This window comes from Ostrinia furnacalis, unplaced genomic scaffold (genome assembly GCF_004193835.3).
Source record: "Ostrinia furnacalis isolate ACB-3 unplaced genomic scaffold, ASM419383v2 OfSCF0404, whole genome shotgun sequence".
NCBI classification, from domain to species: Eukaryota; Metazoa; Arthropoda; class Insecta; order Lepidoptera; family Crambidae; genus Ostrinia; species Ostrinia furnacalis.
In genome coordinates, this window is record NW_021130643.1 from 220395 (window position 1) to 248254 (window position 27860).

General features: G+C 35.2%; 1 protein-coding gene across 1 annotated transcript in view; it reads right to left on the reverse strand.

Moving 5' to 3' along the window:
* Window positions 1-2407: 2407 nt before the first annotated feature.
* LOC114363956 (uncharacterized) overlaps window positions 2408-27860 on the reverse strand; it is a 57746-nt gene continuing 32293 nt past the window's right edge. Inside the window, exons 2-3 of the mRNA XM_028319893.1 lie at window positions 3817-4302; window positions 2408-2415 (exon numbers count right to left, since the gene is read on the reverse strand). Of these exons, the coding sequence (XP_028175694.1) occupies window positions 2408-2415; window positions 3817-4033 (225 nt within the window). The 5' untranslated portion in view covers window positions 4034-4302. The remainder of the gene's footprint in view (window positions 2416-3816; window positions 4303-27860) is intronic.

Below are 27860 nucleotides of genomic sequence, written 5' to 3' on the forward strand. Positions count from 1 at the left end.
AAGTCCGCCTGGCTAGCTACCACCATCTTACCTAAGTCTGTCGCCATAACAACAATGTTAACAGCATTGTTGTGTTCCGGCAGTTATAGATAAGATAGCCAGTTCCTCCGTGGTTGAGGATTCCGGGTGAAGCTCGCTTCCACCTTCGGCCTGATCGTCACTTACCATCAGGTGAGATACAGGCCAAGAGCTTCCTCGTTGTGGATAAAAAAAACACGTGGTTAAAATTTGATATAGCGCCTTTATGATTGAAAAAGGTAGGGATGGTAGATAAAGATAAACAAACAAAAAGGTAAAAAATTTGCAAGTAACCGGAATCCAATCTCTCCAAAGTACGATTCCATTACGATTTGAGCATGGCATTGACTTCCCATTGCGATAAAACTACTACACTCGCGGTTATTAGTTCTGTGATCCCAATCTAATGGTGTTTCAGATACAGACACGTTAGTTCTATAGAAACCTCAAGATAATACAATAACTATTAATCAATAAACCATTGATTCACAGCAATAATAATAAAACAAATGAAAAAAACCGGTCAACATGGAAAATCATTGCAGGAGCTATATGTTCAGCAGTGGATGTCCTATGCAGCGTTGCCAGTTTTTTTTTTCGCCAAGTCGGGACTTTGGTACTTTTTGAGTGAAAATAGCGGGATTCTTCCGTCATAAGCGGGACATAGTAAAAAAACGTATATAATCAAAGGTTTTCAAATATTTATCATTTTATTTGACTTAAAATTACGTTACGTGACAATAGATAGCAAAAGTAGCCATAGAAAATGTATTTAAACAAAAAAATAATATTTTATATCAGATTTACTCTATCGTTAAATTCGTCTTTAGAATAAAAAAAGAAAAAAAAAACAAAATCGAAATAAAAAAAATATTCTTTAGAATAATATGGCGTTTCAAACAATAGTCTGGTGAAGTGAGTGTCTCTCTCCGAAAAGCGGGACAGAGCCTGTCCCGCGCGGGACATTTAAATTTGATTTAAAAATCGGGACATCCCGCCAAAATCGGGACGTCTGGCAACGCTAGTCCTATGGCTCAAATGATGATGATGATGATGAAATGAAAACAATTGTTATGAACCCTTTTATGTCAAAAACGTAGTTGTTTAGCACCTTAATTAGGTACTCATATTTTTTTAATATCATAACTTTGTGTTCCACATGTACGTACTTTTAAATTAATAAACCTTTAAGTTGACTGACACAACATTATTTGAAATACATAATGAAAAACTTATACATTTAGCCATACCTCGAGAGTTGGCAAACGCTATCATATCATGTCAAAACCATGCTCTACCACTTGATTGATGAGCTTCTGTTACCTTTTTGTTTACCAGGTTCCTGGTATTAACAGTTCTTAAATGTATGTCAGTTGACTCAATAATACATGAAAAATTTAGCAAATTTTGTAAAACTACTACAAAAAAGTTACACGTGCGGTGAAACCTAGTTAACGTCCTTTTAAACTAATACTACTACTAGAATACATGTAATTCTTTTGAAACAAAAAGGTATTTATTTAAGCTTATTGGTGCAGTGGTTCAGAATGGACTACTATGCCGAGAGGTCCCGGGTTCGATTCCCGGCCGGGCAGAAATTGAAATGATGAATTTTGATTTCTGTGACGGGTCTGGGTGTTTTCTATGTATAATATGTATGTATTTACAAAAAAAAAGTATTTAAGTATGTTTATCCCGTCGTCTAGTACCCATAGTACAAGCTTTGCTTAGTTTGGGACTAGAGGCGCAGTGTAAAATGTCCAAGGGTATTTATTTATTATTATTTATTTATTTATATTGCACTTAAACAATGTACAGTGGCGAACTTAATACCGGGTGGCATGCTCTGGCAGTCAACTACATGTCAAGCAGAGAAGATAAGAGTATAAGTTTCAAACATAGTTTTGTCATGTGTATTTGAAATTTCAAATATCGACAAGAGCTTTTGTTGAAAAAAAAAGCCTTCAAATCACAGTCTATTCCACAAAGTGGTCTGCATAAAGACCACCACGGTTACCCCACTGGCGATAATATCTATTGAGTCATTATCACAATTTCAACTAACCGATTGGAAGGTATTATTCACCAAATATGTAATTACCCGCCAGATTGAGCCACCACACGGCTTCCATGTTATTACAGAACAATTTAAATGTCCATCGCACGAGATGTATCTTTTAGTTTTTGTGTGGAAAAAAATTGCCGAAGTGGAAATATGATTTATGTCGATTGTATATCGTCACACGTCATGAATAAGCGACAAATATTAAAGGAGTGTCGTAAAATAACTAATTTATATGGGAAAGGTTAGCAGTCATTGACCAGTGGGCAGAGTTAATTAGTAGGCTTTTTGATTTAGAAACTTACGTAATTTATCAAAACCAGCTCATTAGTATCCTGCGAATTCATACAGGGTGTTAGGTAAATGGGTATATGAGCCGACACTAGCCCATGTTAACATGGTAACTGACTTCACCATACCATTTATATGCCTATGTTAACATGGGCTAGTGTCGGCTCATATACCCATTTACCTAACACCCTGTATAATATGACCTATAACTTTTATCAATAGTGACTGAGGTTCTTGCGCTACTTCTTCTCAGCACTGGCCCGTTTATTGTCCTGAAGCAGTGGTAGGGTTAATACTGGGACGTGTAAAAGTGCTTTTTTTAAGCCTATTTACAGAAATAAATGAGTTTTATGAGTTTTTATGGGTTTTTTATCAATTGTATCTTTTATGGCTCTTACACGCGTTTCTTGTTTTTGTTCGTGTTTTTTATTCGGCGCGTGCTACATAGTTTCTTTTAATATTTGTTGGATTGGATACATTAATTCATAACTTGTGGAACTAGTCGAGACTGGTTATACTTTCAATGACAAATATTTGAATAATTTGTAACTTCATCTTTTTTTAAGCTAACATTTCTCTGAGTATTTTATGTTATTCGATACACACATTTGAGACCTCCAATCATTTGCAGTCCGTTCAACAAATAATATGCAAATATTATGGTTATGACTGCAAATAAGTCATTTGTTACTGCGTGGAACAACAAATTAGTTTCGCTTTCTGTGGCCTAGCCGTCTAAACACATGGTTTATGCTATCGCATAGTTCAACAGATGTTAAATACGATTTTGCTTTAAAAACATTAAGGTGGAATTTAGAGTTTTAAAAATAAGGGTTTTTAATAAAATAGCATTATTATTTATGTATTTAGTAGTATTAGAAGTATCTTCTACCGGGAATTTATACGACAGTACATACACGTTATACCTAAGATAACAGAAAATTAGTTTTAGTGAAACCTTACACATAAAACTCAATGTAGAACTTTAAAAGCCCTTACTTATCTCTTCAAGGAGCGCGAATGAAGACACAATAGAAATCAAATGTTAAGCGGTCTTATGCAACCGCTTGAAGTTTGATGGGTTAAGTGATTTTAATTTTTTCGCATGTCTTATCAATCTAGATAAAAAAAAAACTCTGGACAAACCTCAAGAGGATTTAAGGCACTATTTAAATTAAAGATGTGATGTAAGGTGTAATCTATTTATCTTCTATAAAATAAAAATGAATTGATGTTCGTTAGTCTGATTAAAACTCGAGAACGGCTGGGCCAATTGAGCTAATTTTGGTTTTAAAATGTTTGTCGTAGTCCAGGGTAGGTCTAAACGGTGAGCAAATATGCGCGCGATATTGTTTTTCTGTGACAGACAAAATTCTACGCGGGCGAAGCAGCGGGCGGAAAGCTAGTAGGTAATAAATAAAAAAAAGATATTGAAAAAAACTTACTGTGAGCGCTGTTGCCATCTGTGGTGCCGTTGACAGTGCCATCTGGCATGAGCTGCAGATAGCGATTCCTTAGGAACATCTGTATCGTGCGGGAGGTGCCCGTGATGTGGCTGAGGTTCGCGGATCGCTGGGCGCGCGGCTCTGGCGCCGGGGCCGCGGCGCACGTCGCCAACGCCAGCGCCGCCAGGAGCAACCCCAGCGGGCGGGAGCGCACCATGGCGCGCCGCGCCCATTGCAGCCGCCCGGCCGCCGTCACTGCTCAACACCCAACATAACCCACACTAACAGTTCAATAACCCCAAATTTTTGGCGCCCAACGTGGCACTCTAAGTGGCGACGAGCATTCAATCAAGAACTATCAGTTCGATATCGCTTCATTCGAATCGCTGTCATTGCGAACATTCTATCGTTGCACCATTTCGGTGTGCGCAATAGGTCTCGGTTACCGAAGCCGCAAACTATCTGGTTTGCGGGCGAACACACGATCTGGAACAAATAATAATTTAATATTACAACGTGATCTACAAAATGCGAAGATCGGTAACTGATACGTCTAAAAATAGACAAGTTGAATGTTTCGTGGGACAATCTGGGTATCTGTTTGTAATTAATGTTAACTTGAAAACATTTAAACGATTACTGTTGATGAAAATAAAACGTGAAAGACCTTTCCCAACGAATCTAGAAGTACCAATTGCATAAGATAAATCCGCGCACTGACAACTATGACGTCCAGCTGCATATTTTCTAACGGCACCCGCCAGGCGTAGCCCGGTTGTCGTATTACTTATCAGCGGTAAGCGCAAAGCAATAAAACCGCTCTGACGTCCGTAGACAATCCTTAACGCACACGACATTTACTTATAAAGTAGTAAAGGTCAGAAAACCCACTAGTACCTATGTACAGACAGCACTAGATGTACAGACGTCACATAAGATTACACATTTTTGTTGCAAAATAGCCTCTATTACTAACGACATAAGAGGCTACCATGACGAGTTGTCGTCGGTGTATTTCAGTGACGACTAGATGCTAACGCTTATTATCATCATCATCATCATCAGCCATAGGACGTCCACTGCTGAACATAGGCCTATTAACAAGATTTTATTCTGACCACGAGAAGTTTTGTCGGTGGCCTTTAAAGTGAAGACTATTTAATATAGAGTGGCCTACATTTTCGTTAAAAATGAGCAGGTCTACTGCATAAAAAAATATTGTGCATCATCGTAAACGACATTTAGTTTTGCCGCGTTGCCACATAAATCTATTTACACAACGACGATTTTCGCTTCACGAGTCAAGTGTGAAACTCAAACAGCCATGTTTGTACGCGACAAATACTTGTGTCAACACCCCACAGTATTTTGAGTCTTAAGAACATTGTTACCGATATTAATCCGCACACACTTTCAAGTTTTGGTTGTTAGCTCTTCTGGTGACTGTTAAAAGGAAATGGTTTAGAAGCCCTTCGCTACTTTTTGACATACACGCTACAAAAGATGATAGTTTTCCTCAAAAGTTCTAAAATTAGGTGCATAAATTCACAGTTTTAAAAGCGAGATTCAAATTTGGAATTCCAAGAAAGAAGGTAACACATGTAGTAATCTGAATAAAAAATAACACTGTCACGGTTTTTCTAAGCTGCCAGTGGCATTCCGAGAGCCGTTACGTACAAAGTGTCCGAAGTGCAACGGCCATTAGGGCCCGAAGACTGGTCAAAAATAACAAGTTTATAAAAAAAGAGAATATTTTCGTGAAAACCGTTGCCAAGTGCAACCGATAGCGGACGACCGCTACTGATCAGTTGATTTGTGGGTCGTTATCAACTGTTCCACTTTCAAATTAACTTGTAGTAGTAATTAGGGTTTCTGCTCGAGCTTTCTCGAACTCGAGAAAACTCGAGAAATTTGGCTTCATTCGAGACGAGAAAAAAATTACCGGAGCTCGAGAATTCTCGAGTTTCGATTTTGAAGCTTTAATATTCTTGAAAGCCTATTTTTTTAGACAAAAGTTTGCTTTTTATTATTTAATAGGTCAACGTTGCTTTTAGACTGGCCTAGTCTTTCCTTTTTTAACTGATTTGATTTGCAAGTAGGTAATGATCTCAATCGAAACTAAGTAATAATGTTCACCAACGAGTATGCTATATTTATTATGTACATAATATGTTTAATCTGACTGATTTAAAGACTGAAAAATTTGTTAACTAGACAGTTACCTTACCTAACAGACGTTAGGTTAGATATTCGTCCCTCCTCGTAAAGTTTATTCAAGTCGTTATCAGTCTGTAAGAAATTTAAAAAAATATTAAAATGTTTTTTTGTTCATAAAAAAACTATTTATTTATTTATTTAAGGACAGCTAACAAGACATACACAATAGGCTAGTTGCCTAAAAAATTTTTTTAGTCCGTAATTTTTAATATCAAAAAATATTGGACACATATATTTTTATTTGTCAATCTAACAAATAATTACATAGTTAGTTATGGTGCGTTGAAGTTGCGCACGACGTCACAACGTGCGGCATTTTTAAGCAAGCGTTGACGTCACGGGCCTCTTCTTATGAACTTTGGGGCGCTTTATCTCTTTAAATTTTCATTAGTTTGAAAAAGTGAAAAATACGTGTAGAGTATTTTTTTATAAGTTAACTGACGGACTAATTAAAACTCTTGCTTTTTGACCCAGGCAACATCCCCATTAACTGGAAAAAACATTGAAAACAATACGTGTTTATAGTGTAGCCTTAATTAAAAGCTGCCACGACATGTGCATAGATTGCGTGGAAGCGTAGTATCGACTAAAGTAAAAAAAAAATATTTATTTATCGTAATTTTACTATTTGGACTTGATGAAGTGATTCACAGGCAGGAAAGTTCTCGAGTGGCGACCACGGGCTGGAAGACGTAGCGTGGGCAGGCCTCCTACTAGGTGGACCGACGATCTGGTAAAGGTCGCGGGAAGAGCCTGGATGCGGGCAGCGCAGGACCGTTCATTGTGGAAAACCTTGGGGGAGGCCTTTGTCCAGCAGTGGACGTCATTTGGCTGAAAAAGAAGAAAGAAGAAGAAGAAGTGATTCAATAGTAGCTCTAGATTTTTATTGTTATTTATCCTTAAAGTACACGCGACTTATGACTTTTGTTATGATTATTAGTAAATATTAATTATGAAAGAAGATTTTATTTTTTGTTTATTGCCTTACCAAAATAAATGGTACTAAATTCTACTATCGATTGTTGTACATAAAAGTAGGTATATTAGATTAAAAAAACCTGTGTTTTTATTAAATTTCAACCGATTTCAGCAGTTTTCATTAAAAGACTCGAGACCCGAGAAAACTCGAGACTTTGGCCTCGAGAATTCTCGAAACTCGAGAATAAAAATAGGTCGAGAAATCAGAAACCCTAGTAGTAATTAATAATTCTAACTGGTTGGCAAGAATTCGAAATTAATTTTCGTACGCCTCACGCCTTTTACTGCTTTAACCTTTTTGAACTTTAGAACTGTTCTTTTCCATTTATGTACTCACTAATACTGGCTACAAAATTGAGATTAAAAATAAAATGTGTTGCGTATTTCCTAAACCTACTATTACGTAGTTAAAAAAAATAGGACCGCTTTAAATGCCCTGACATCAAACGTTTAAAAGACGGCGTGTCTTAATTTCGGCAAAAAATATTTAGACATCTGAGTTTGTGAACGGGTTATCGGTATGTTAATATGCGGATCGAATCGGGACATTAACAATCGAACGAATGTGTTTTGCAGTTTCGAGATTACCTCTACGTTGGTATTAACACTTTACGCGATAAACTGTTGCCAATGAATTATAATAATCATATTATTCGCGATTTGTTAGAATTAATTGGGAAAGTATTGCGAGATATAAAATGAAGAGAGAAACATTATGACGCCAAACTGCTTAAGTGCAATTTTTAAGATATTATTATTTCTTAAAATGTTACATCAGTAGTAAGTTTCTATAGCGCATCGTCTTCATAAATGAATAGCATGGAAGATAATGAAAGATTAATGTTACCGCTTAATTTTATCTAAATTACGACTTGTTTGTCAATTGCACAATGCCGAAAGACGTAATTACAAGTTCAAATAGTAATTGAGAAACACAATTTGTCAATAAATAAATCAAAAATTATATGCATATTTGATTACATAATTAGTGAAGTAACAAAAGTGACAATATAAAGTTCGAAATGGTATTAGAATGGAATATGACTTAGGATAGTGAAAAATAAGTTTGTCAATGTTCAAAATGTTATAGCATCTATAAATAATGAGTTATTATAAAATACTCTATACAAAACGGCAAATTCATAAAATAGGAAAACCTATAACATTATGGAAACATAAGCGACCATAAAATATTTTCTTGAATCTTATGGCGCCTTATCTTTCTTTTAAAAGATATATTAAATAATGCTAATGCTAATTAATATTCTATTCTATCCTACTGTTGAATAAAATCAAACATACCTCGAGATTAACGAAGATTATAATATTTTATCTCAAATGCATAAAAATCAAGCTCTTATCTATCTCATTTGTTATTAACAACGAATTAGCCTTATTTATTGTTTGTATCTGATTAACTAAGTATTTAAAAGATTGGGAGGTTTTGGTAGAGTTGCCAGTACTTATTAGGTAGATCTAGGTATCTATCTAATACTCCTTAGTGCATAACACACAATACTGACAAATACAAGAAATACAGAAGTGACAAGACACAACATAGGCGGTCTTAGTACCAAGCAATCTCTACCAGATAATCCAGACAGACAGTTGTTTATTTTAAGGTTGTACTTACTGGAGTGTTGAAAGAAAAAACTCAAAACTGTTGTTAGGATTACGGGTCACCACACAAAAATATGTTACTAATTTGTCAGTCCCTGATCTGTCGTGGTAGTTCACGACCCTGTATGATGTTGTAATGCAACATAGTGTCGCAACGTTTCTTCACGACGAATGAAAAGTATACAAAATCCAGATAAGTAATTTCACGGATTCGAAACTCCTATATTAATACCTATGCTCCAGCTAAACACCATTAAACCATGAACTTAAACATAAAATGTCTTACCATGTCATCCCAAATTAAACCCATTACAATTCAAATAGCTTAAAATCGTTTGTATTAAACCTTAACATTGCATCATTTAAACCACAGATCGTCGCATTCTGTGTAATCTCCACAGTCTACTCTTATATGACCAAGAGCCTCTTTATAAGAGTTTTTATAACCAATTAAAAGTTCGGGGGTCAGGAATACAATGTTTTATCGGTAGGTTAAATAATGGAGGTATGTACAGAGTGCTCATTTCAGTCTTATTAATAAGGAGAAAAAAAATACTATTCGATTTGCAAAGAAATGTGAATAAGACCTTCTAAGGTCTAACATAAGTGAGATTGAAAAATGTTATTTAAATAAAAATTACACGAGTTTAGGATGATTAAAGAAAATGTGAATAAGACCTTCTAAGGTCTAACATAAGTGAGATTGAAAAATGTTATTTAAATAAAAATTACACGAGTTTAGGATGATTAAAGAAATGGGATGAGACGTTATAGGATGAATACGGAACAACCCGAATTGTAACTCCTTATTCCTTAAAAGAATTTAGAGACATTTTTGTTTAGCTTCGCACAGGTCCTTTATTTTTCTACCTCAAAGATTTAATAATGGATTTGAGTTTGCGACAAAGTATAATTCTTCTACTTGGTCCCATAGGTACAGACAGAGATGCATATTTATTGTCAGAGAAAATTTGCGAAATAAACCAATATTTTTCTTTAAAAATAATTTTTATTATGAACCTACTGTACCATCGTCCATTACATTTCAAGTCCAAGTTAACGGCTCTCGAATAAGTCCGCTGGTGTCAAGGTCGCGTATAAAGACGCGCGTTTTCATTTCACATAGTGACTAATGGGAATGTATTTATGCAATACGCTTTTATCGATTCCTCATTTGAATAAACTATCGATATGCTTTTTCTAATCGACTCAAAATAATACACGTTGAGTTTGATGCGTTTGTGTAAATTATTTGTGGAAACAATACACAATACAGGTATTGTGTATTGTTTCCACAAATAATTTACATTTTAAATAGCCACACCAGGCGGGATCTTAATCGGAAGTCCAACTTACGTTTCCCAAATGATTTTGCCTGCAGAGGAGAAATAGTTGGTCCCACTAACCTCTGAGCCAATCTCGGGCCCCCTTCCGTCAGCTCGACCACTGCTGGCTCCGGGACACTCCGGGATGAAGATGGATCGGCTTCACTTCCCCTGCAGGTTCGGGTCACGAGCAATTTGGGCTTTGAATGCGTAGGTGGTTTGCTGCGAATGCGTTGTGCGTTATGTGCGATTTGCGGGAGATAAAAGTGCGGTTTTTTCACTCGCGAGACTGCGAATATGTGCGTTGCGTTTTAAGTTCTTACGGTGAAGTGTGTCAAAGCTTGACGTTCAGTGGGTCTAGACAAAGTGCCATTATAATCGCAAACCAGTCGAAAAGTGGTCGAAAAGCCCCTTTTTTGTATGGAATTTGACGGATTCGATTTTCGATTCGATCAAAAAGTGCGTTTTGTCTAGGGGGGCAGAAACGCCAAGAATGACCACAGAGATGTGGAAACCAAACAGTTTTCTACCTGCAGACAAAACTATTTGGGAATTAAAAAATAAAAATAAAACTGTGTAACGTAAATGCGCCTATTACCGCCAGTTTAAGCTGACTTCGGATAAACGTTAGAAAATTAGATATAANCATCTGCGTAACCAATACCATTGTTGGAAACCATTAGGGGAGGCCTATGTTCAGCAGTGGACGTCCTGTGGCTGAAATGATGATGATGATGATAATCATAAAGTTTGTTGCGGCGCTTCTTCTCAGTACTTGCTAAATGTTTGTCTGGAAGCGCTGGTAGGGCAAAAAATAATGAGACCTGTAAGTAAAGGCTACTTATAAGAACAATAAATTGTCCTTGTCACTTGCCAAATGTTTGTCTCGAAGCGTACGTCAATTTGTCTAGACAAATAAAGACGTTTTTGATTTTGAGAAATAGTAAGAAGATGCCAGGCCAAGAACTTCCTCATTGCGGATAAAAAAATCATTTCTATCGTTCGGTCTAATATTTTATCACGTGTAATTTCAGATACATTTTAAGTGCATACTTAATATGTTTTCCCAAAAGTGTGTATTAATCATGCACACAATAAACATGTCTTCAATAATAACACAGACATATTGGTTCAAATAAAACATATTCCTTTCATTATTTACGGGATGCCCGCCATTTTTCCTGCAGTCATACTTTTAATTGAAAATGGTTACTCATAACACGTAAGGCACCGTACACACAAGCGAGAAAACTGACGAAAAAGTAGAAGAGTTAGACTTATGAAGAACTAGCTTTCCGCCCGCGGCTTCGCCCGCGTGGAATTTTGTCTGTCACAGAAAAACTTTATCGCGTGCGTCCCTGTTTCAAAAACCGGGATAAAAACTATCCTATGTCCTTTCCCGGGACTCAAATTATCTCTATAAAAAATTTCATCAAAATCGGTTCAGTGGTTTAAGCGTGAAAGTGAGACAGACAGAGTTACTTTCGCATTTTTAATATTAAGTATAGATTGGAATGATTCTCTGACTAGTCTAGTTTATTAAACAAAATGAGCATTTTTATTAACCAACTTCAAAAAAAGGAGGAAGGTTCTATGTTCGACTGTTGTATTTTTTATGAACAACAATCAATTTGCAAAAATGTATAAGTCTAAATATCAGATCAAAAAGTCAAAAAAATCTTTACCTTTTAGTAACAACCATTCAAGATAGGAGATCAAAGATAAAGCCATAAAACGAATAAGAAGGTAGCATAAATCTAGAAAATTTCACATGTAAACATAGCTTTAGAAACGTAAAGACCAATATTCATACCCGAATAGAGAGTGATGTAACGTGTAACGCGAGAAACGTGGACCGCCTTATAAATGCCGGCTGTTGGTGACAGAATCAAATGGCTTCATTTTGGGAGTTACATCAACTGAAAAAGTGTATGAAATCAATATAAATCTATATTTTTTTAACTGGAAGTGTCACTGTTTTTAGTAAAATAGATTATACGTGAAATATGAGTTCATTAAAAAAGCAACGTAACTTATTTGTAATCTGTGGCGCTACTCGTATCATCTATCTGACAAATTATTTTTGATAAACTTGTACAAAACAATAATAATTATTGTACTAAATAAGTAACTGTACCTTAACTAATAAATAATGCCAGTTTCTACGTGGTAAATGAGTAGTAGGTGAACCTTCGGCCTGATCTCTATAGGCCACATGAAAAGGCGAACTTAATGCCATTCGGCATTCCCCCCCAGTCAACCTTAGGGCCAAACTGAGAATAGAGTAGCCGGTACAAAATTATTGATATCAATTATTACTAGATTTTTTTTACTTTACTGGAAAGAATTTCCCTTCAAGCTAAGCCCACCCAAGCTCTCCAAAAGAAAAAAATATTGAAAAATCCACCCTTCCATTTGTAACTTGTACAGCCAACCAAAAAAGTACAAAAACATTTCTCCGGGACATGCAATTAACTCATCACGCCCCATCCATACAACAGTTGCCCGTGACACATGACAAACGCGTTGTCATAATACGTCATCCCTGACAACTGGCGTCATTGTTATTAGTTCCCCGTTTTTAATAAAAAAATACTTCTTTTTTGAGTGACGTAATCCGAAATAGTAATTTTTATCGAGAAATCTATGTTTTTATTCAAGATATTATGCAGCCTGCGTTGTATTAATAAACTGGAAGAAACTGCTCAAAGTAAAAAGTAATTAGAAGTAATTACTTTAGTTAAAATTCTTTGTATTTATTGGTAGAATAAAATAGTAAATTAATAAGTATTACTGTTGTGTGCGTGCCATTAAGTCATCTTAACAATAATTTTATATTTTTGTAACTAGTTCTTTAAATATTAAAATATCCAATGTTTTATGATTTAACTGCATTCATAAATATTTATTTAGGTACTAGACATAAAAAACTAAAACAATCATGATCTCTGGAGACCACAACCACGTTGCATCGCACGAAAAGTAATAAAAAGCACATAAAACGAAGTATTTACATACTTTACATATTCACTTGCTAGCCTTACCAGTGAGATAGCTAAATACCTAGCTAGGAAAATATTTTAAAGTGTAAAGACTCTACCACAGTTTATTATCTTAAAATATTGACTTGATATAATCTTAAAATGTTGAATTTATTTTTTTTAAAGAGTTTCTTAAAAAGATCTGGTTTTCTTCCCTATACCTACTTAATTTATAGCTGGAAACAAAAATTACTGGATTTTATTTCATTTGAGTTACATGACTTAAAAATGAGAAATATATTCATGGCTAAAAAATAACCAGTTGTTACAACCTAACTCAATAAAAGAAAAATAAATAATGAAATCGGTAATTATTGCATTGCATAGAATTTACCGCACAAAAGAGATCAAAAACGATTTAAAAGGAATTTTTGGTTGTAATTTTTACTACGAGTGTATTACGTGTTTAGCCAAAAACGCATTTTGAATACAAGATCGTATCATCGATTGTTATTGTCCGATTAAACATTCAAATGCAATCAAACTCATCCATTAGCTTAATGGTTTATTTTATGCGTTTTTAATTTCGTTCCAACGACCTAAACAACATTTATGACTCTTTTTTAGGTTTTTTAATCGATAAAAATGTTCCAAATATAACAATTTGTGGTTTTAACAAAATATGATAAGAATCTTGTATTTTATGAGGTGTAAGTTATTAATAAGTACAGTCCCATGCTGGGTCTGACGCAGAACTGAGTTTTCTGACGTATGCAATTTTAGCTGAACAGATATGAACATTTGAACTCATCAGTTAACTATTTTCATGAAAGTGTTACTATAAAGTAAATATTATTATTAGTAATTTCATTCTCGACGAGTCCAAGTGCCTCATTTCTGGAAAATAAACATTTCTTTTTAAATCTGGAGAAATAGCGAGTTTTGTTTAACGGAACAAAATTTCCAAAAATATTTATATTCACAATAATAATTAATTAGGCATTATTTAAAGCTCCTGTAAATCTGATTGGTTATTCAAACACATCTCTTTACTCCGCTTTTTTGGAAACCAGCCCCCCTAGACAAAACGCACTTTTTGATCGAATCGAAAATCGAATCCGTCAAAACTCCATACAAAAAACGGGCTTTTCGACCACTTTTCGACTGGTTTGCGATTATAATTTGCACTTTGTCTAGACCCACAGCCCCCTTAGACAAAACGCACTTTTTGATCGAATCGAAAATCGAATCCGTCAAAACTCCATACAAAATAGGGGCTTTTCGACCACTTTTCGACTAGTTTGCGATTATAATTTGCACTTTGTCTAGACCCACAGACCTTACAATCCTTTCGCTAACCATTGACAGTCAGTGTCAAATAAGTAGTTCGTGGCACCCAAAGTAGCCAAAAAGTTCGCAACACGTCTTTGTTACAATCGGAATAAGCTTTTTACCCACTTTTGGCGTGACTAACTATTTGACGCTGACTCAATATTTTTCCTTTCGCACTAAAACTACCAGTCCTACCTCACAAGGCCGTAAACCTGATAAGCACGATAACACAGGTCAATAACCCCGTGACGTGGTGCGCGGAAATACTTCTGAAAACTGGGCGTAAGCCATTAGAAATGCCACTATTTTAAGGTGTCGTCTTTTAGCGAAGATTTGGCATCGACGCGAGCGTTCGAGTTCACTTTGATGTCCAATAGATACTTTTCTGTTACGTTTTTTTTTTTGTTCTAAATACGTAATAGGGTAATGCGCTTTAGAGCTCTTTCAAATTAGACGTTTTAAGCCGGACGTTTGTCGTCCGTTTGCAGGACCGCACACTGAAAATTGTACTACAACTGCGTTGGAATAAAAATGACAATCAATTACCAACAGTGTGCGGCCTCGCAAACGCACGACAAACGTCCGTCTCAAAACGTCTTATTTTAAAGAGCCCTTAGAGTTTTTCTCCGAAGAATAGAGAAAATGACTACAGGAGATTGTACAGTTGACAGCACATCCTACAACATTTTTGTAGCAAAAGAGCTCGCAATATGAACGTAAACTGTCACAGTGACTTGACGGGAGTCGTGAAACGAAAAGTGCTGAAAAAATACGATAAGATTATTTCTGTGTGGTAAATAAATTGCATTTTTTCGATTTGTTCCATCTGGGAACCGAACCCAGGATGTCCGAAGCACCAAGAGATGAACCGAGAAAGCCCAAAATTTAAAAACCACACTTGTTTTAGCCAAAGTCCACTTGTTAATTTTATTTTGAGTGATAGTTTGCTCAACTACGTTAAGTATTTTACAAACTTACTTCTCATTATCTTCATATCAACTTCATCTGCCAATAACAGTTTTAATTGACCTATTCAGTCGCCATCTGCCGTCGAGATAAAATCACAATCTTCATTTAGAGTTTCAATTGGACTCTATGACATAAGACACTCGATATCAACTCGATATCAGTGCAATCGAATTAAAGTCGATGGTTTCTTTTGATGTCTCGACGTCGATTGAGGGCTGCAATGATTTCGAGACAATGAGCTCGCTATCGATTTCTTCAAGATTTACAATCGAATAGTCTACTCGTTCGATTGTGATTTGTTAAAGAAATTAAAATCGGATGTTTACATTTTTACAGACTTATCTATCTGTACTGTAGTGAATGTGTCTAAAAACGACCACGACACGTGAAGGACTGTGTTATTTTAGTATGTAGTTGTAAAAAGAGTGATTTTGCCACAAATATTAAATATAAGGTATAGTCTGATCTGCCACTATTTCTTGCATCAGATGAGCAACAATAAAAGCAGATACTTATTAACTAGTTTTGTCCTAAACCACTTAACCTTTCTTTTGTTTTATCAACAAAACAAGGCATTTCCATAATTAATACTGTATCCAACAGTTCTCTCATTTGACGTCACCATACAAGGTTTATGACTCCACGTGGTAGGATATTGACAGTGGTGTCAGTAGCCGATACCGTTCGCAATTAGTGGGCTCGCACTAAAATGTATTTCGGTAGCCATAACAAACTTTGTGACGTAACATTTTTCTATGACGTCGAAGTAGAAGTCATCATCGGAAATATCCAAATGTGTAACGGACACTACCCACAAGGTGGACAGATGATCTCAAAAGGTTGCAGGAAGACGCTAGAACCGCTAGATGCGTCGCTGTTAACAGGCCTACCTCGAAATCACTAGGGGAAGCCTATATTGAGCAAGTGGACGTCCTGAGGCTAAAATTAAGATGAAACAGAACCCTCTCGAATAACAATAATCTAGAAACACTGGTATTAATTCGTTCAGTATGAGTGTGTCTAAGGAAATAGTAGAAAAAATCCATAAAATTAATTAATTCTGTTCATAGGTCTAACGAACTTCCCTACCGGCATGTTTTTTCAACTTTTTCATTTCTAATAACGTTCCATTTTCAAAATCAGCGCTCTTTCATTGTTTTTTCCGTTGAGGCTGAACCTTGAAAATTAAAAAAGAAAGTTTTGCATTCGAAAAAGTTCCAGCGTTTAAAAAGTTAATATCTAACCGTTCTCAACCAAAAGAGTTCCAAATCAAAAGTTAAAACTACAATATGTGTGTTTAGGATTAAACAGGTAACCGGGTCCCCGGTCTTAATCTCATACATATGGTATTTGCATGTTTAAAATACAAATATATCTTAGCACTTAGCATCTGACAAACTTTTAATGAGTTGAAGATTAATCTCCTGTTGGTGGGATATTTTTGGCCAAGTAACGTCGATACTGATTCGAATTGAATAACAATTCTTAACTGGTTATACATTTATTTAACAATGTTCTAATAATACATCCGTTAGACTCGGAACTGTATGAAATGAAGAAACAGAAACTATAATCTTTAATAACACAAATAATTTAAAAAAAATACAAAACGGAGACAAAACTGATTGTATTTGCAAATAAAAATGACACAAATAATTTTGGGAATTACAATTAAGTAATTTGGGAATTCACAAACATTATAGAGAAACCTGGATGCCTCACAAATGAAAGTGCTGATTGTAATACTAATTGCGTTATATTATTAAGAACAATTACAACACGTGGTGCCAATGCTAATTATAAGCTTAAAGATTACATCATGATTGTAAAACTAATTCACAAGCGATTTCCACAAACAATCTCTACGGCTGACAGTTTGTTGTAAAACATCAACTTTTCAAGTTAGTAATTGATAGAGCATGTTCAAATATCATAAATAAGTAATATACAACAATGTAAGTGTATTTCGTCTCATTAATCAAAATACTTTTTACTATATTCTAGCAGTACCTCTAGTAGGAAAAACTTTCGAGTTCGTTTCGTTGCGTATTCAAAGTGTCATCGAAAAATTTTGTATGAAAAATTAAACAGCGCCCCCTAGGGCGGCTATAATATAGGGGGCGCTGTTTAATTTTTCATACAAAATTTTTCGATGACACTTTGAATACGCAACGAAACGAACTCGAAAGTTTTTCGTACTAGAGGTACAGAATACGAGTAAGTTTCGTTTAAATCAATGCACTCTCTGGAATTTCATGCAACTTTTTGCTGGCACCAATATCTACAACGAAATCTAAGAAGAAAATAAAAGACAATTGAAGATCAGAATTCTTCAAACCAAATACTGCGAGTAACATCTCAAATATCAATAACGGAGTTTTGATACTCCAAAGATCGAACTCCCAAAAACAGGTTGGCAGAAAATAAAACTGTCAAACACAAACCCAGAAGCGGTAGTGACATGGGACAATGCATAACTCCGGTCTGCGCAGTACAAAATTAGCGTCGATATTTTGCGCGCGCGCAGCGATGGGACTATTCTCAGTCTAGATCACAGCCGACCGCGCTAGATCATCTTGCTCAATGAACTGAACAGTAATTTGTGTTATTTTTAATTTCCACGCAAAGTTTCAGATGTTGGGAATGTTGGTTGTGAACGTAACGAAATAATTTGTCGGGTTGAGACGGCGTTTTGATTAGAAATTTTTTTTGCGCATTATGTTTGTCAAAACTGTAACTTTTTTCCACGTATAGAGTCTGGAGCAATAGTGATAGTAGTCATATCATTCATAGAATAAAATATGTACTGCAGTAAATGTTTCTCTGAATCTTATTACATGCTATGATGTAATGAATTAAATTTTCACGATTACTTAATCACAAATATAATATTCCATTTTAAATAATTAATTCAAGCTTAAGGATATCATAAACGTATCTTTCTAATGTTTTGACCTTTGGCATCTAATCTCGACGAGATAACCCGTAAAACATAAAGTCTCATAAAATTAAGAAAACACACCATTACAGATACCATAAATTATATTGATACGAATGTCAAACGATATTCAAGAATAACCACAACGACTTCTAAGTTGATCTACTTAAAGCCAATTGAGATCACAAATTCGTTAATAGATATTGATTCTGTCATTTGTTCGTCATTCAAGTCATCTTCAATTCAATCCATTCCTTCACTTAGTAAACCTATAGTTATGTCGTCTTTGACACCATTTGCTGCATCGCGACGATTTATATTAAGAACAGTACTAGTTGCTTCACCTGTTATGTGATTTGAAGTATTTACAACGTCTGCTCACTCATCATGTCTAGTCAGCTAGTTATTGTCACAGTCATAAACATTTCTCTAAAATTTTACATTAACAATGACAAATTCTACAACCGCATCTAAAAGTGTTCATTTTTAATTAACTTCACCCAATTTCTAATGAAAGTTTACGACTGGAAGAACTCAATCTTTCCTAATTAATGTTGTCGGGAGTCATTTTAATGTATGATGAGGAATGCACGTTGAATTGGCTTGATTATGTTGGTTGTAAAATGATAAAAACTTCTTAAAACTGGCTTCTATGAATTTCACTTAAGCGCCGGGTAGAGATCTTCTTATGGACTTTACAAATTAATAGATGATGTCACAACAATACAAAAGTTTTCATGGTGTGACAAGCAAGTCACGAGACCATAATTTTATTGCAATTGGCACAAAATCGGCTAGCATAGTATAAATACCTGACATTTTGAGCTATGATTTTGGCTTTATGTATGCGTGTACGTGCGAAAGTTCACGTATACCATTTGATTAGGTAACCTGCCTTTTATTGAGGCGTAAATCGCGCAAACTTAGAGACCAGAGCTATTTTTAACAGTTTTGTTAAAGTACGAGGCATGAAATTGTTAGTAGTGTTTGGAAGTCGAAGCTTAACTTCGAACTCCTCCTATGTTCTTCTGATTAATTTCGTTGCGGGTCTAATGACAGTTGAACTTTCCCCCGGGACAAACTTGACCTTCACTGGTTGGGTTTTTATTGGCGGTCAAACTGTAGAATGTAGATCGTGGTTAAACAAGAGTTGCCGAGGTGGGAACAAGAGGTGGGAATAATCCCGTAAACTACAGAGGTATACAATTTTGCCCACAGTCTGGCAGAAGTAGAACATACATTGTCGTCACTGTCGTTAAATACAAGTGTCTGTCGGTCCATCAATAGCTTTAATTGTGGTTTATAGGTGTATTGCCCGTTCTATTTAGCGCTGCTTGTTCTCAATTAGTTCTGATAAAAAGATATTTCAAGGACGTTTTTGGTGGTTTTGATCTGAATCTATGTGATTCATCTAAGAGTAGGTAGATATACCTAGTTTTCTCTGAGTACTTTTCGCCACCTGTCTGCCCTTTACATTGTTAAACTCATATAACTATCATGGATAAATAATCTGACCGTCTGGTTGTCTATCAATGGTCTCTACCTATTTACGAAAGAAAGAAGACTACCAGTTTATAATCAGCCCGATAGAACCTCTTCTCGATATGTCAAATCAGATATTCTTCTATTTCCCATTAATTAATGTAATCTTCCCACTGGTTACAAAATAGCATTGTCACATCATCAACTCTAATTATAGTTTATAGGTGTATTGCCTTACGTTCAATTAGTGTTATTTTGAAGTCGCCGCTATGGGCCTATTTACACGCGTCCGATTTATTTAAAGTAGTTAAGTGAGTATCAATGGGTGTAAAATTTGTAAGATGCATCACACTTCATTATTAACTAATTTTTGTTAGTAGCATGATTAGTAGAATTTGAATTGGATGCTTTATGGATCTTAAAATGAACCTATTTTTAATTAAGTTAATAGTAAATAGGCACTTACAGGGCAGATATGTACCATCCTAAACTGCATATCCCTTAACATCAGGTGCGATTTCGGTCAAATACCTGCCTTGCTCTGCATAAAAAAAGGATTATAGTAGGGTAGGGTAGGGTAGGGATAAGTAGAGTTTCATAAACTGAACGTTAACATAATGAAAGTAGAAAAATTCCGTTTTTTTTCTGAATGATCTGTGACGTCAGTATTTTCTAAACGATCTAAAATCAGTATGACGTAGTTTCAATTAGTCTCATCTACCCGCTTACTCTGATTGTCGGGATGTTTACATACAGCTGACATTAATTGACTGGCAAGTGTCTAATTGTGGGTTTGAATTACTTTGTCTATGACTTTAAGACTTAATGAGGATCAGTACTGTTGTAGAAAATTCAATAAAACTAGTATCTACGTTAATCTTTAAGACATAAGAAAGATATATCTTTTTGAATTATCCAAATCGGACCATTACTTACGAAGATATTAAGTAAAAAACATAGGCCGTTTTTGCCGCTAAAAGTCAACATACGNAAAAACATTATGATTACTAACTGTTATGAGCTCCGATGGTAGTAATAAAAATGTATGAATAAAAAAAGTATGAAAAATAAAATTATGAAGAGAGATTATTATGAACACAAATCGGTAGTAAGACAAAGAATAGGATTTAGAATTTTATGTGAGCCAATATAGAACCCATTTTTTTACGTAGTCGCTAGCGAGCACACCTAACGTAAACTCATGGTAGGTACACTGATGAATAAATGTCATTACAAGTTTTTCTCTTTAACTGATAGTTTGGCTAGAAAAAAATATTTTCTATCCACGCAGTACGCCGGCAGCGTTCGGATCGGATACAGTGACGTCAACGGTCCCGCGCCGGGCGGTCAGTGAACCATTTTAGTAATTTGGCCATAACTTCGTCAATTTTTGTCGTAGAACAAAAATTTTTGCACTGTGTATTAAGGATTTCTTAGCCCTATAAATCTGCATTCACAGCTAAAAATCGAAATGATCCTCATTGAAGTAGTTCGGGTCATTGACACGTATACCTATTTATAAAATGTATGAGCAATAATTTTAGTTTCATCATCATCATCTCAGACATAGGACGTCGACTGCTGAACATTGACCCCCTCAATGCTTTCCATGTTGCCCGGTTGGTAGCGGCCTGCGTCCAGCGCCTTCCTGCTACCTTTATGATGTCGTCGGTCCACCTTGTGGGTGGACGTCCCACTCTGCGTTTTCCGGTACGCGGCCTTCACTCCAGAACCTTGCTGAAGAATTTTAGTATAAACTGACTCTATTTGGCAACTAGAAAATAAACTGAATAATTAGAATTTCTAATAACTTGCTAATTGTCCACACCACGGATTAGGTACAATAGTTAGAGGTATCAGAGTACGTTATTCTGTGGTTCCAGATTGAATTCCAAAAGGGACAATATGAAATCCCATGAAGACATGTGAAAAATGCTGCATCTATCATTATGACTGTCTGCTGTCTACGCATTATTCCCATCGACAAAACCATACAATTATGACGTTCGTCGTTCATCCTATATATTTTTTAATATTTACTGTCTTTTGACAGTTATGCTTTTCTGACGCCCATTTAACTAGGTAAAGTAGGCATTAACATTCTAAAAAACACGTAAATAAAGACGCTTAAACAAAGATGTCACTTTAACACCGAATGGCATTTCAAATGCAGAGCAATATTTGGAACAGAGAATCCCATTCCACAACAGATCTTAAGTACAACTATCAGCAATATAAAATGCAAAGCCAAAGCTGAGTCTTGACAAATGATCTATAAACGTCTCATAAGGAAGGGTACACACCGACTCGTAAATCTTGCAATAAAAACGCCGTATCGTAAAGGTGGACATTAACTTGCACCGTTCGCTTGTAATGGTTTCGAGACGATCTTGGTTCGGAAATGCAAATAACAGAGGTAAATGCTTGCTTTGTAGTTTGACTGGATGGGAAGCAAGAAATGTTTTGAAAATAAACTTGAGGAGTTCAAATGGGGGTTCAATAGGCTAGTTTCCTAAAAAAATTTTTTTAGTCCGTCATATTTAATATCAAAAAATATTGGACACATATATTTTTATTTGTCAATCTAGTTATGGTGCGTTGAAGTTCCGCACGACGTCACAACGTGCGGCACTTTTATGCACGCATTGACGTCACGGGCCTCTTCTTATGAACTTTGGCGCACTTTATCTCTTTCAATTTTCATTAGTTTGAAAAAGTGAAAAATACGTGTAGAGTATTTTTTGTGAAATGTCAGAATAGAGGGACGCGCGCGGACATCTCCGTGCTAAGTGATAAATTGCATTTAAAATGAGGCAGTTTAATGTTCAAGTTAAGTATCCAGTTTTTTATTTATGAAAATAGATCTACCGGTCTCTAATACTACATATACGAAATCTAACCTTAAATATAAAGATATATTCGCACTCGTTAAATGAAATAAATCTTAGCATAAATGTTCAAACTGTAGGAACTGCGAGCGCTCTTCGTGACAACAGTTTGGGGACCTCTACCTTTTTATGTCAAGTCAGTCGCCATCTTTAGGCGGCGAACACACGAGATAATATATGGAGCTAGAGATTTACAGATTTACATGCGTATAACGCACTGTTGAGATGTAACTTAAGGAATGTCCACACGCGAGGTACAGTTAACAGAATCAGACTACTTTTATTGCAAAATAGAGCCTATTTCAACGACATAAGATGTGACATCAACTATCTAGTGATGTGCTGTCTGTACATGAATGGCGGGCCATAAAGATCTGTGATAATTAAAGCATTTTAATTGAAACATTAAGTTAACTATGACGTGTTTATTTTGCCTTTACATGTTCTTGTCTACGTTTCTGCATCTTCATCTTCATATAATTTAATATTAGGTTGCTTTTTGTTGATTTTAAGGTAAAAATAATGTTCTTAAAATGAAGCTTTTTTCTCGAAATGAAACTTTTAGATCATTATTTTATTTATAACTTTATGGCTCATAAATTACAAGATACAAAAAGCTACTTTTAAATACCTAACTTGAAAAAATCGAATCGCCGAAAGCGGTATTCATGTTATTTCTAATTCTGTTTGAGATGCAACTACTCAATGCTAATAAAATAGCGAACTTGATACTTACATTTTCTCTTAGTCAATCTTTAGAGAGTTTTTAAATCAAAGGTCACGTTTTGAATGTGTTAATGTTTTAAGAGTCTCCCAGGGACTTGGCCCGTGGGCCAAGCTAAAAGTGGGCCAAGTCGCTGGACGACACGTTTTTGAGTTAACTAAAATCATAATTTAGTGATAGTTTTCCCGCACGGGCACGCAAAGGTTTCCTTATGTGGAATTTGAATTGGAATTCCATTTGCGATATATGCCAGCTTCGTACTAACACACGTCCCAATCATTCCGTTGATATTTGATCGTTAATTCCGCTAATAGATGGTTCTTCGGCGACAGCCAGGGCTGCTGTCAATGAAAAAAAAATCGAAAAATTTAAATTGTACTGTTATGACTGTATTCAAAGACAGTTCAAAATGAATTACTTTTTTAAGCCTGACTGATGAATGAGATGATGAAGGTACGAACTATCATACCTTGATAGCAGATATTATGAGAGTGAGTTTGCAGTTAAAATCGTTCATTCGTTCGTTTCAGCCAAATGACGTCCACTGCTGGACAAATGCCTCCCTCAAGGATTTCCCTAACGACCAGTCCTACGCTGACCGCCGTTAAAATAAAAATTAAAAAGTTAAAGTTAACTTAGCGAAATTTTTACCAAATAAAACTGCCTAGCCTAATACTTTATTGACTACAAATTACTGAAATATTTTTTTTTTAGGAAATTTTTAAATTTTTCTCTGTGTCGACAACCCTAAATGTCAAATGAAATGTGTGTTGTTTACTTATACTAACGGCGAGAACCAGTGCGACCGACAAAGTGGACGTACGAGATATAAACTCGTGTGCACTCTGCCTTAGATATACAGACTGACAGCACCTTAAAACATTTTGTATATCGGCTTCTACTACAAGAATTACAACAACTAGGATGCGCGCCGTGATAAAATCTTATCGATGAATTTAGACGACAAATGTATGGGCTTATCGCGTAAAATCGATAAAATGGCGCGTTAAAAGCTTATCGTAGCGCGCATCCTAGGCCTACTGATCGACAATCTGACAAGACTTTACTATTATCATACAAGATACAATATCTGTATCGTGTATAAAAAAAACAGAACCTGTCATTTTTTATATGAAACCCAACATTTCTTACATGTATCAAGCATAGGAAATTTTATGAATGTGGTAGGGTAAACCGTATAGCTATTGCCCACTTAAGGATTTCAAACACATTGAGATGAAAAATTAAAGAAAGTATTTTAATTATCGACCATTTATGACTTTTTTCTTATAACTCGATAAACTGTTAAACAGAATATTAACAGTTTTTAGTTAAAACTTACGTAACTTAGAAAATATTGAAATAAATTTAAAATCCTCCAAAAAGTACAGTCATTGCCCATTACTTACACTAATTGCCCACATCAAAGCACAGTAATTGCCCAGTATCTTAAAACAAAATAATCAATTTTAAAATGACAAAATAGGCTTTAAATAAACAAAACAAAACATTAAACTTAAATTCTAGTAGTACAGTCTTCAAAATTTCAAAATAAATTGCGTTTGGCCTTATTAACTATATCATCAAATATTTCTTGAGCTGATGTTGATGAGTCGGAATCGGTAGAGACAGAATCATCTACTCTAAAACATAGATGACGCAAAAACTTGAAATTTATGTGTAAATAAATTTTATATGTACATATTTATTTTTTTCTTCTTTGATATCAGTTCAAATGGTTGCTCAGAATTTTCAATTAGTGTTGGTTATTCTTCCCTATAGGTTCAAATCTATTTCCTTACAATTAATATTTTCACTAGTAGATTTAACGTAAGATTTTCATTTTTTGTATTTGCGTTTGAATTTTTATCAATTTTTTCAAGCCTAACCATGTTTTTCAGTAATTTATCTTGTAGATAAATTGTTGGATACATCTTATACAGCTTCGATCGCTTTTTGCAAATTTTCTATGCTATACTGAACTTTGGGGTCTTTGGCATACTGAAAATGAAACATTAAAAGCCATTTTAACATTAATTATGCCTGTAAATTGCAAAACAAGTCTAGCAATGAGCAACTTAAACACTGCTACTGCATGGTGGCAACACTCTAATAATAATTGCCCTGGGCAATAACTATACATTAACATATGGCAATAACTGAAATGATGGTGGGCAATAACTAAAAATATACAGATTTACGTGCAGTGATTACCCACCGTTAAAATGACCGTTAGAAATCAAATTTTATCAGTTATTTTCATTGATAATGAAAAAAACACTTATAATTTCATCATGACTGTACACCATTAGTTGAATATTAAATAACTTTAAAAAAAAAATAACCTCTACGCAAGTAATTCTTTAGTAAAATTGTTAAAGTCTTAACCTGTTTGACTAACATTTTCACCCGTCTCGACAAAATCCGCCATAACTGTTTTTTAGTGTTTCCTATTGTAAATTTTAAATCTACTGTACATTGATCTCGGAGCCATCTATCTACTTAGTAAATTCAAATCTAACTAGAGTGATTCAAAGTCAGCACCTAACAATATTATTCTTAAAGCGGGCAATCACTACCAGTGGGCAATCACTCTCTGGTTTACCCTATGTAGGTAATGTGTTTTGTTTCTCATGATAGACTATGAAAAAACTGAAATAAATTCAAGAAATAATATTTTCTTTAGAAGTCTAAAGAAAAAAAATAGATTTATAAGGGTTACAACTAACTTATAAGCCTTGGGTTTTAGTTCTGTTTGTATCGTCTATTACTTACTACCAATATAGTAAGAAGATCATAATTATACGAAAATAGAAGTGGCAAATTCTTTAATCTACTAAATTAGTAAACTAACTAATATACTACAATGTATTATCCCAGATCTATCCATAGACGATACATTCGCATTAAAGTAGGTAATGTATGCATTTGTAGTCGCGACATCTCAATTAGAAACAGATGACAGCCATTGTGCAAACATACACGATGTAGTCCCTAAACAGGACCTTATTTCTTTGGAAATAAGGGACACCTGAAAGTCTGCTAGACTTAGGTCTTACGAACTCAAAAGGTTAATGTAACTCGATTTCATTTGTCTTTCTAAGCAGAGTTTGTTCTATTTCAAGGACTTATTTTAAATATCATAGATGGGTCTACTAACTAAATAATAACGGAGAGTTTAAATTCGTAAAGCTTTGATTTTTAAATAGGTAGAATTTATAGCAGAACCCCCAGTATGGTGGGCGCAGCAGCCAGCAACCTACTTGAAGATGATAGTACTAGGATGTTATGGATATGCAGTTTCGGTTACGAATATAGGAATAATATTATACCGGTTTTGGTTACAGTTACGGATATTTTTTTATGTCGGATATCCGAAAGTTTCGGTTACGGTTACATATCTGTGCTTTAGAATGCAATTTGCAATAGTTGTCCAACACGGTTCATTCATGGCCGCACACTTTACATTGAATAAAAATAAATAAAATAATAAAAATTGATACTAGATGGCATTATAAAGGTAAATCAGGCTGCTATGCCTTTAAACTTTTAAATCGGTTACGGTTACGGATATTTTTTTATTTCGGATATCCGAAAGTTGCGGTTACGGTTACGGATATCCATAACATCCCTGGTACTACCTAGATACTAATCGCTGTGACATGGCATGTCGGGGGCACAGGCCCACTGAAAAAAAGCCTAGATACCTACGCAGCTACGCCAATGCTCCTTATAAAAATTTAAGAATGTATAATAACATAAATGTGTATGGATTACCTTCGTAATTGACTCCACCCACGTTCTCAATAGAGTTGTAACGAGAATTATTGTCTCGCGTGGAAAAACAAATTATTGAACAGCAGGGGCCATGGGTATTCCGTAATATCGATGGAAAGAACATCTAAATCGGCTATTATAGTCCATATAGGGTCACCATACGCCTGAACAAGATCGGCCATGACGTAGACTTTGAACGATTTGTACAGAAGATATTGAAGAACCCTTAATTTATTTAAATCATCCTGGAATATAATCCAATCTTAAAACAGATCTTGAACAGTGTATAAAATACTAGCTTTCCGCCCGCGGCTTCGCCCGCGTGGAATTTTGTCTGTCACAGAAAAACGTTATCGCGCGCGCCCCTGTTTCAAAAACCGGGATAAAAACTATCCTATGTCCTTTCCCGGGACTCAAACTATTTCATCAAGATCGGTTCAGTGGTTTAGGCGTGAAAGCGAGACAGACAGAGTTACTTTCGCATTTATAATATTAGTATAGATTGTTTGCAATTTTTTGTACCAGCGACGGAGAAAGGCTGTTTTCATTCAATAAATAGGTAAGTACTTACATGTAAGCACAGATTAAAGGAGTATAACGTATCAGTTCACTCCCACTTAAACCCTTCTGGCGAAGAGATCCTAATATTATCTAACATGCTGTATAATATTTTCTAGTAGCAAAAAAGGTCACCTCTCTACAGAATATACTAGCTCTATGCCAGTTTTCACCATCAATCCCTTATTTTTAAGTGACGCATTTCAAAACAAAGTTCCTGTTATGTGTTACCATAGGGGTCACTTAAAATAAGGG